General features: G+C 38.2%; 1 protein-coding gene across 1 annotated transcript in view; it reads right to left on the bottom strand.

Moving 5' to 3' along the window:
- Positions 1 to 10,143: 10,143 nt before the first annotated feature.
- LOC102485309 (mitochondrial inner membrane protease subunit 2) overlaps positions 10,144 to 11,892 on the bottom strand; it is a 1,014,188-nt gene continuing 1,012,439 nt past the window's right edge. Inside the window, exon 6 of the mRNA XM_006149436.3 lies at positions 10,144 to 10,766. Coding sequence (XP_006149498.1) covers positions 10,647 to 10,766 — 120 coding nt within the window. The 3' untranslated portion in view covers positions 10,144 to 10,646. The remainder of the gene's footprint in view (positions 10,767 to 11,892) is intronic.

The raw sequence follows: 11,892 nt of genomic DNA, 5'->3' as shown, positions 1-11,892 counted from the left end.
CACCATATTAAGACTAGGGGCCAGCAGATGGCATAATAGTCAAGTTGCTAAACTCCCACATAGTCAACCATGGTTTGAGTCTTGAACCCAGTGGCTTAAACTCATGCTAGGCACATGTATGTGTGTGCCCAAAATCCCAAGTAGAGAATGGAAGAGAAGGGGATGGCCATCCTCCTTGGGAGTTGATTTCTCATTTTCTGTCTCTGTGTCTCTGCCTCTCTGGAGAGTGCATGTACCCTATAAAAAACTCTCTCTAAGAAAACAAAGACTGGAAATTAGTAAAGTATGCCTTCCCCCTAAAAAAGGGAATAAAGCAAGATCAGTCTTGGAAAAATCTAGAATGGAAAATGATTCCCTTCGACAACATACTTTCTATTCTTCCTGGAAAATCTTTATGTACGTCCAAACCTGAGAATAAAGAAAGTTGACCCTAAAAATCCTAGAGATAGAATTCCTTGTTCCTGCTGTGACCATCCCTCTAGCCAAAGCCCTGTAGACCAAGAATCCATGATTACCTATATTTTTAGAAAGTGATCCCCAGAAGATGATGACAATGGTTGAAGTTGTATAACTACTGAAATAATAATCGTAAAAATAAAGACATTTGCCTTGAGAGTTAGATGCATACTAGGTTCCCATCTTGGTCCTTAACACTCACTAGCTTCAAGGTCCTGGGCAAGTCATCTTACAGAGAGCCTCAGCTTTCTCACTTGTTTGAGGAAAAGCATGCAGTCTTTTGAATGTTGTTTGAAAGATTAAATACATGATATATGTAAATCGCTTTAGCACAGTGCTAGATACATGGGCAGTATCCAATAAATAACTGCTGTCATCATCAACATAATTTTATTGACTAGATGTTCTCCTTAGAGGGTGCCACATACTACCAGGGTCATGGAAAACAAGCAGGTATTAGGATTCAAACTCTTCCTCATTATGTTCTATTAAGGGGATCATTTCAGAGGGAATTCAGACTGTATGAAAGAATTTCAGAGCAGAGAGATGAACACTTTAGTAAACCTTAACATTTCTCTCTCAAGGGAAAATTAGAAATGTGAAACCAAAAACTCAGTATAAAAAGTCCAAAATATTTAAATTCCCTCTTCCATTGGACATATGTCAGGCCATCGTATAATTTTGGCAATTTGATCCCATTTAGAGGTTTAATGACCTTAACTTAAAAATCATATGAAAATTAAACTCAATAAAAAATAATGTATATGCATATCTACCTAATTTAATGAGAAAAATTCATTTTAGCTGTAAAGGTCTCCAAATTCGATTTAAAGTATAGGTGGCTGCTGTAGGAAAATGGAGACGATGAAAAAAACCTTCTTGATCTGCAGAAAAGGTAGGCACTTAAATGTAGATGAAACGAGAGCTAAGGGAAATCAATTTCTTTAATTATAACCTCATCAAAGGTATGTTAATCAAATGATAGCTGTACATGAAGGATTTAGATCTTTAAATGCCAAGATACAGGATTAATACATAGAATCACAGGGTTATTCAGTAACAATTTGTAGGAGGATGATATACACTGGTTATCAAACGAGAGCGTTGAAGTTTTCGAAGGGAAAAGTAAAATCCATCTGTCATGTGTTTCATTTATTATTAATGCAAGAATATTGAATATCCAGATGATAATGCAAAGTAATCCCTAAGAGGTAAATTTCAATTAGATTAGAAATGTTTAACTGTCATTCAATTAGAAACTAAATAGCCAGAGGTTTAAAAGAGAAACCACAGATTGACATGGTAGTGATGACTTAGAGGAGAAGACGCACGTAACAGTCTATCAGTGGCTCAAGCTTGATATCCAATGTGGAAGTCTGAAACATCCGTGCTCCACACATGGTGATGAGTATATGAAGATAAGTATGTCGTGAGCTTAACTGCTGAAGTTTGAATATTCTAAAATGTAAAATAAAGAATAAATGGTAATCAATGTATTCTTTTATTTTTTTTTTTTTTGAGAGGTTTTTACTACAGGATGTGTGTGCTCTCCAGAAAGTCAGAGAGAGAGACAGAAAGCAAGAAATCACCCCCCAGGGGGAGGGCCATGCCATAATCCTTTCTCTTTCATTCTCCTCTTGGAATCTTGGGCACACACACACAAGGGACTGGTGTGAATTTTAAGCCACTGGTTCCAGGACTTGAACCGCAGTCAACTACATGGGAGTCCAGGGACATAACCATTACGCTATCCATTGGTCCCTCAAATGTATTCTATCATGATGCACTCCAGAGTTAGTTTATGTGTCTGTTAATTTGCAATGTACTTTCAAGGAAAAATAACTTATTAAGCAGGAGCCCTTACTAAGTCCACAATATTTTTCTCTAGTTTTTATGGAAGGAGAGTTGTAGTAAATGTTTCAGTGAATTTACTTGATATAATATACCTAGAAATATGAAGACCACATATCATGATAGGTATTATAGACAAAAATGCAAGGAGTAGAGTAAGCTCTGACATGAACTTTATCAAAGTATTTTGTTACAAACTTAAGGAAAGTATTTAAAATTTTATGAAAACAAAGACTGAGGCCCAGCAGATGCTGTAGTGGTTATGTTGCTAGACTCCCACAAGACCAACTGGGGTTCACGCCCCAGACTCAATTGCTTGAAATTCATGCCTGGTGCATGTGTGCACATATCCAAAATCCAGAGAGGCAACTGGAGAAGGAATTGGGGTGTGGCCCTCCCCCCCGGGGGGGTGATTTCTTACTTTCTGTCTCTGTTTTTTAGGTGAACACATGCACCCTATAGCAAAAAATATCTCTAAATAATAAAAAATAAAAAAGCAAAGCGTCATTTTTTTCCTTCAGACCTCAACCGATAGGAAATGAAGAGATATTACTCCAAAACAGAAAGATTATAAATAGGCATACAGCTTTCTTAACATGGTTAGAATGGAGTTGATAACTTGGCAATCTTTGGAAAGAAATATTACCTGATTATGTGAATAATAATGAGGAATGAAAAGACAAGGAAGATGATACAGATACAGGGGTACATTGTGTAATACCAACAGGGGGAGAAAAGCAGCTCCTCTCAAAGTTCTTGTGAACCTATCTGTATTGAGATAAAGCACACTTGCAAGGACTTCTGGGAAGTTGCTGAAGTGAAAGTGACAGAAATGCTGTCCAACTACTGTTATACTCAGCATTATGCTTCCAAAAGTCAATAGCTTCTAGAACACATTCCTTCTCCATTAATAGATTTCCTATGATTTTTCTCAATTTATGTTAGCTTCACTTATTTAATTTGTAAGATGTTTGATGTTTAATCTATAAAATAAGGAATTTTTGTCATTTCAAATAAAATTAATTTTTAAAACCACCATTTGATATCTGTTAATGGAAATTCAAGTGTACAAACTAAATTAGAAACATTACATTTCATTTCTCATCTGTAGATCTTGCAGTAGCAAGGCACTTTCTTGGGACCAACTTTACTATTCTTGACAATGATCCAGTGTTTTTTCATTTTTTTTCACTTGTTTAATTTTGCCACAGGGCACATGCACACTCCAGAGACAGAGACACAGAGAGAAAATGAAAAAGTACTCCCCAAGGGAATGGGCACGACACAAACCCTTCTCCATTTCTCCCTCCTGTTGGGGATTTTGGGCACACACACAAATATACCCAGAGTATTTCTCACATCGTGGGGACCAGGACAAAAATTGCATAGTCATGAGAGACCCAGTCACCTTAACCACCATGTGACAGGCTACCACCCTCACCTCAGTGGATTTAATTCTCCACTATCTTAAAGAGTTTCTAGTACATAAGTATTCACATGTAAATTGAATAAATGACGAGATGATTTAATTTCACATAAAACCAAAGGGATGTGGAATAGAATTAAGTACAAAGTTGAGTATCTGCTAAATGTGATTCCGTAAATTATCTAAAGATACATAAAAATGTATATAAACTTCTAGTAATTTGTACATCAAACTACATATAATTTTATATTGATCCTATACTGTAACTAATTTAAAGATAAGATAAGATTCCAAAATATTGTTCTGGATAGCAAAATCCTAGAAAGAGGTGTTAAAATATTGTGAGCACATTTACCCCTTCCACCTTTGTTATGCGTACTAGAGTCATATGAGATTCTAGCTCTTGCAGTGGCAAGGCACACTCTTGGGACCAACTTTCACAGTAAGTACATCTAGAAACCTAGGCAATTTCCTTCAGTAAGCATTATAAATGACTTGTAAATTCAACATTCTAGATGTAAAAAGAACAGAGGTGTGTGTGGGTGTGTGTGTGTGTGTATAAGAGAGAGAGAGAGAGAGACATTCGCCCATTCTTTCTCTGAAGTTATTTACCAATAACTCTCAATAGCTGGGAGGCTTAGAAAATGAGAACAGGTTTGGTAGGCTCAAAGAAGTGAAAAGATCATAGTAAACACCAAAGGTTCAGATCTCAAAGGGATACATCCTACATTTCAGTGGTAGAGCTAATATTTATCAAATTATTTCTAATATTATCTCTGACCTCAAATTATCTCTGAAATGTTTCAAATGTGATTTTTTTCAAACTGCATTGAAAGCATGTAAGTATACAAAATTGTAGGAACTGATCAAGCCCCTAGAAAAACAAAGAAACAGTCAATATAAACAGACATATAAGAAATTCATTTTTTTTTTGGTAGAGGTTTTTGCCTTAGGACACACATGCTCACTGGAGAGAGAGACAGAGATAGTGAGAGGGAAAGGGAGAAATCACCCCCTGGGAAATGGTCATACTACAATTCTGTCTCTTCCATTCTCCACCCAAGATCTTGGGCACACACATACATGCACCCAGTGTGAACTTCATGCCACTGGGACTGGGACTCAAACTGTGGTTGGCCATGTGGGAGTCCAATGATATAACTGCTATGTTGTCTGCTAGGCTCCCAAGAAATCCAAATATTAAAGTAATCATGCAAATGGCTTAAAATAAAAATTATTTAATGTGTTTAAGAAACAAATGATAAAATGAGAAACTTTGTCAGGAAACTGGAAAGTATAAAGGGAATCAAGTGGAAATTCTATGACTAAAAATAAAATTGAAATTAGGAACTTGATGGATAATTTAAGGCATTTATACACAATTAAAGAGAAAATATGTGGGCTGGAAGATAGGTCAGGAAAAAAATACCTAAACTGAAGCAGAGAAATGAAAAAGGACTAAAAACATTTTTAAAAAGACATACGAGAGGGCCCAGCAGGTGGCATGGAGGTTAAGGTGGCCGGATCTCACATGGTCATCTATACAAATTGGGTTCCAGATCAGCAGCTGGAACATCATGCCAGGCATGTTTGCAAACATACCCATGTATGGAGTTTAGGACACATTCATAAACTTGGATCATTATATTTTCCCCCAGGCCTATAATATTGGTCTATTGTTACTAATCACAATAATAAAAACATTCAAAAATTCATTCATGATAGAGTAATTCTTAGGAGCAGCCAGAGATGCTCTTGTCCTAAGTGGAACTGTTTCGTAGAGATGAGATATAAACCCTACAGCTATAGTGTGCATATGTTTTGGTTCTAGATTCAAGAAAGAATATTTATCACATCTGGATTCTGGCAACTGGACTTAAAAAGCTACCCTTTCAGTCTAAACTCCCCAGCCCCAGAATGGGTAGGACTCCTTGTTAACAGAACCTCTTGGCTTCTGAACAACAACCCTATAATAAGAAGTACATAAAATCAATTTGAAAATGATGTTGAAAATAGAAAAGCATCTATTCATAATTATTGAAAATTAGTTAGTGATAGGAAAGATACATCCGAGAAAGATATCTAGAATGTAGGATAAATGATGAAACAAAAATATTTAAAATAAGATTATAGACATGAAATAAGGAAATGGAAGATCCAAACATGAGAATAGGGAGACAAGTTCAAAGCAGACAGTAAATGGAACGGAACGACAATACAAGAAAGAGAGGCTATCACCTTGAGGCTGCCGGCATCGCTGAGGACCCAGCAGTTCTGAGCAGCACCAATCCCATCATCTCACGTTCTGATTGGCACACAGAGAGAACGTGATGCAACGGTGGGCGAGTGCTATCGAGGACATGAAGCAGCAGTAGGGGTCTAGGAAGACAGATGGTGCCAAAGGGGTAGTGACAACTTTAGAAGGATATCAGCAAACCCCAGGGGTAGGCAGTTTTGATTAGAAACCTGAATAAGGTCAAAGGGCATCGCCAAGTCCATGCAGATGAGTAGGAAGGGAGAGAGAAAAACGTGAAGATTTGTATGCTTTGGACTAAAATAATCAGAGAAGAACCTTTTGAAGAATTTTCTACTTTTGACTACGCTAGATTATGTCATTGTTTTAAAGTAAATAGTGTAATTTATTAAGGGTATTGAAATATTTTACAAGTTTGATGGTCAAAGGCCAGTCTCCACTGTCCTCCTCAAATGGGCAAATGCTAGTGAAGTTCTCTATCTATAGTATAGACCATTAAAGTTTTTCTTTACATTTTTTTCTGACCATATGAAGTTGGAAACTACATTTACCGGGCCAAAGTGAGCATACCAATTTAATTTTGTAATCTAACAATCATTTTATGTGTGTGTGTTTGTGTGTGTGTGTATATACACATTATATTTTATTCACGGTAGGGCATGTGCTGTGCTTGACAGATGGAGCATTATTATATTTTATTCGTGGTAGGGCATGTGCTGTGCTTGACAGATGGAGACTGACTTCCTCCAGAGAGAGAGAGAGATGCTTTCTCCAGGGTCTAGCGATGCCTCAATTCTCTGCCCACTCTTCTGTTCTGTCAGACTTTGGCCACTTGTGCCCGTGCCTGGCAGATTTCTGGCAGACTAGGTAGGAAATTAGACCTGGGGTGGCTATGTGGGATCTGGTTTTTCCTGAGCAGTACATTAACGCTGCATCACACAGTTCGCTCCCACTCATTAAAGCTTCAAAATTCTTCCATATATGACACATTTGCATGAAATAATTGGTGAAATTATTTGACATGACTTTTGAAAAAATAAAATCAAAATGAATGGCATAGTTCAATCCTCCTGAGGTATAATCACTATTTTATGTGTTACAAATTAAATGTATAAAACTCAGTACATACACATATCCCAAACAGCCGGCAGTAATGTCAGAGTAGAAATAATTTCAGGGGCCGAAATCATTTGATCTGGATTATGTTTATAATTCACAGCAGGAGAGGTCTATTTATCCTAGAAGACAGCTCTATGACACCTTTTCTGGGAAGGTCTCCTGCCCAGATTTTTCTGGGTAGAATCGGATTCACAGCCTTTTCTACTCCTTCAGCACCTCTTCTGTGCTCTACACCTGCTGCTAAGTTGCATGGTAACTGTTTTATCTTTTCATTAGTGCCCTCTACACCAGTAGACTGTTCAAATTTCTGTTTTATTCATCTTGAGTTTTTATCCTTAACAGAGTGCCTAACATTAGCACAAGTGGTCTTCAAAAAGGTCATGGAAACATGCATTATGAAAAATTATGCATACATTTAAAACTTTTTCTTAGCACCAAAATAAACTCATACTTTAATTCTATTTTTCCACAGACTTAAAATAATTTTTTAAAGATATTTTTGCTATAGGGTGCATGCACGCACCAGAGAGACTGAGAAAGACAGAGAGGCAGTGTGATAAATCACTCTTCTGGGGGGATGGCAATGTCTTGATCCATTCTTCTCTTAGGATTTGGGGCATACATGAACATGTACCAGCATGAGTTTCAAGTTGCCCAGTTTGAAACTCGAATCACGGTCGACCACGCAGTAATCCAGCACCTAAACCACTACACCACCTACTGGCCCCACTACAGACTTTTTAAAGTTCCTTTGTATGCTGATTGGACAGACTTTTACTGTCAATTACGTGCAATCACATTACCAAGCTGAGCTAGACAAACCCAGCCTTAGAATATTCAGTCTAGTAGGGGAGATAGTGCATTCCTGAACTGTGAACATGTGGTGTGATTGATGTGTTCATGAACGTATATACCAGGTAGCACTTGATTAACTGCCCTTCTTTTTTTTTTTTTTGAAGAGGTTTTTGCTATAGGGTGCATGCGCTCACCGGACAGACAGAGAGAGACAGAAAGCAAGAAATCACCCCCCGGGGGGATGGCCATGCCGCAATCCCTTCTCCTCCATTCTCCTCTTGGGATCTTGGGCATGTGCGCACACGCGCCCGGAGTAAGTTTTAAGCCTCTGGGTCCGGGACTCGAACCGCGGTCGACTACATGGGAGTCCAGCAACATAGCCATTATGCTAACTGCTGGTCCCTGAAGAAGTAATTCTTGAGTTGCATTGTTCAACACACATTTAGTGTTGACTCTGCTGGTGAGATGCTGAATGGTTAGAAAATACAACATGGAGTAGAAAGAGCATTTACCTGTTATCTAAAGATTTACTACCTTGTATTAATAGTTTGAATAAGAAAGTAGTTAACAAAATGGCAAGGCTGATAGCCAGCTTGTTAAATTGCTGAAATACAGAATTCTTCCGTACTAGTGGTAAATAGTACCTACTGTGCCCACCAGTGGCATAGTGGTTAAGGTGGCTGGGTCCTATATGTTGACTATGTAGTTTGAGTCCTGGATCTAGTAGTTTAAGAAACATGCCAGGTATGTGTGTGCATGTGTGCCCAAAATCCTGGAAGGAGAAGTGGAGGAGAAGGGGTTGCAGCACGCTCCCCCTAATGGGGGTGTTTGCTTACTTTCTTTCTCTGCTTCTCACTCTGGTGAGTGCACATACTCACTAGTGAAAAGAAAAAAAAAAGTAGCACTTACTTCCAGCACCCCTCAGTTTTTCCTCACTCCACCTCTCCCCAGCACTACTCAATCTCCTCTTCCATGATCCTCAGATTGTCTGTGTTCTAGCAACTAAAGAGTCAATGCCGTATGTACTAAATATTTTACAGGTAATCTCAGGGGATGCACATTGTCAAGAAAGAAAGAAAAAATATATATAGCCTTAAAATATCAGTGAGTGTCTGGTATATTGCAGTTAAAGGCTAGAGTATGAAGATAAAATAGAGGAAAAGAGGAACTAGGATAAAAAAATTGAGAAAGTTAATGAAGACTCATCAAAACTTATATGCAGATGTGCTTTAAAACTCTAATTCTGACCAACATAAAAGTTCATCATCATTTGTTGAATTAACTAACATGATACGAATGAAGTTTTAGTTGTAACATATGTTCTTAGTATGCATGTTTCCCCCTATTCTCTTTCTGTTTCTGCCTGCTAATAATGAGTTAGTACTTGCATTTACAAGATGGCTGGTCATTATCTGGGATTTTTCCTGCCAACAGAGAAGAAAAAGAAACCAGGTGGACAAAGGGAATTGATCCAGAAACTGTTCTCATTAGCACAAACTTCTAACCAATGAGAAGAAAAGAGAAAAAAGGCTTCATAAATACAGACTTGCATGCAGGAAATGTACCTATTTGTACAAATTACAGAATCTATTATTCTGCAATTATTCCTCTTTTCAATGGGTGATTTTAGGATTATAGACATGAACGCTGAGAAATCACTTGGGAGGGAAATCAAACTTGGGGCCAGCAGGTGGTGTAGTGGTCAAGGTGCTAGACTCCCACATGGCTGACTGTAGTTTGAGTCACAGAATCAGTAGCTTGAAACTCATACTTCATGTGTGTATGTATGCCCAAAAATCTCAAGAGGAGAATAGAGAAGAAGAGATTGTGGTATGACCATCTCCTCAGCGGATGATTTTTCACTTCTCTTTTTCTCTTTCTTTTTCTTTGCCTCTGGTGAGTATATGTATCCTATATCAAATAAATCTCTTAAAAGAAAAAGAAAAGGAAAAGAAAACTTGATTGTTCTAGAGTAATTTTTTCCCATTTCACTGAGAACTTTTTACCAAATAGTGATTGGATGCTGATAAATGTTCATCATCATGAATAAGTATGAGATCACTCAGAAGTTTTAGATTAAAAAGGGCCAATAACAAAGGTTTGATTGCATGGAAGTATTGATAAAATTGGTTCTTCATTACTTTAATTCATTACTTCCAGAAGAGATCGTATAGTCCTCATAAATGGATATATAGGTTAAATGATAATTAAACACCAAAAACAAGACTTGAATGAATCATTGTTTTATTTTGACATTATGTGTTCTTCCTAACTGGCAGTCACTGCGTTGTAGATGCTGTCAATGATAATCCCTGTCACTGTATGTACAACATGTATTTTCATGGTCTATCTTGACAGCAAACAGCAAATTGTTTTCATCAAATGTTAATTTTCAAAATCTTTAAGCAGTAAGCAGAAAAATCAAAACCCAACAATCAATACACTTAGTATGTATAACAAATGATCTCGAGTTCACCATTTTAAGACATATGGATACAGTATTTTCATATTCCCAAGCTCTGCACTAAACAGTAGAGTACTAGAAGTTAACACAAAATCGGGTGTTATTTAATACTGTTCAATATTTTAAATTATTTTTTCTTTCATAAGACAGATTATCTTAAGTGAGATAGGTTTGCACAGCCTCATGGTGTTGGAGACTGTTCCATTTGGGAAGGTTCTCTTCTCCATTCCCCTTCCTGTGTTTGGTATCCCAATGCCAGCAGGTCAGGTAGGCCCACGGTGTCATTCCTCTTCACTCTGAACTGGAAAGCGCTCTGGAGGAAGAACAGATTCCAATTTCTGCCAGCGCTCTGGAGGCCACAGAATGTGTGTAGCATGGGCATGCAGAAGCCCCAGGGAAACCTGAATCGATGAGAAGCAAAATGAGAGCGACAAAGAAACGTTTTAAAATTCTTTTTATTTTTTAAAAAAACGTTTACAGAGGACATATGCTCTTGCCAGAGAGAGACAGAGAAAGAGAGAACCTCCCAATGGGTATGGTCATATCACAATTCCTTTTGCATCTGCTTCTCCATAGTGCCAAGACTCTGGGCACATACACGTATGCCTGGTGTGCTCATCAAGCTCCTGGGTCTGGGACTTGAACTGCATATGTGGCCATGTGGGATCTGACTCCCTTAACCACTAGGCCATGGGGCCAGCCACCAATAAATCATTTTGTAAGGACCATTATTAATACCTTGAAAACAATTTGATCCAGGTATGACATTTGAAGGAAAGGTAAAGATGATCAGAAATAGTAAACAGGTCCAGCCATAGTGGCCACTGTGCAGTGACTGAGGCTGCCTGGGAGGCTTCTTCCTGTTCCTGAACCAGTTAGATTGGGCTAAATAGATAAGCTGCAGTGGCCCACGTTTGTGGTGCTAACTCAGAGCCCCAGACAGGACTGAGGCATGGTAAGATCCTGTCAAAAATCTCTCTCCTTTCACCCTCTCTCTCTCATTCATCCTCTCTCCCCATCTCTTTCCTCATTCAATGCTTCTATCCCATTAAGAAAAGAACTGAACATCTATACAGAATTTGTGTATAATGTAAACTTTAATCCTCCCCAAACCATTTTAGGTAGATTATGTATTATACCCATTTTATAAAAGAGAAAATTAAGTCCAGAGAAGTTGAGAAATTGAACAAAAGTCACATAGCTGCCAACTGGTGGGTCTGTCTTTCACTAGAAGCAGTCTTCTTCCAGAGGCCCACCACTCCCCCTAATCACCTGTTTGGATAGGCCCAGGAAGCATACATCTGGTTTATAGTCTCAGAGTTTCTTTCAGAGTTTCTGGTATCTCAGACACTTTCCTTTGTGGAAACATTATAGTGATCTGAAAAAACACACATTGTGCCCAAAAAGATCCCACCTACTTGCTGAGCAGTAAGAGTTAGGTGTGAGCAACATGGAATCAGTCCTCAGAGGGAGAGGCAGAAAACCCAGGGAAGCACACAGGGTGGGATCGGCAGGGGGGGGGAAGCA

This window comes from Tupaia chinensis, unplaced genomic scaffold (genome assembly GCF_000334495.1).
Source record: "Tupaia chinensis unplaced genomic scaffold, TupChi_1.0 Scaffold000262_1, whole genome shotgun sequence".
Taxonomy (NCBI): domain Eukaryota; kingdom Metazoa; phylum Chordata; class Mammalia; order Scandentia; family Tupaiidae; genus Tupaia; species Tupaia belangeri.
The sequence above is the reverse complement of the archived record's forward strand: the minus strand, read 5'-3'. Positions and strand labels throughout refer to the sequence as shown.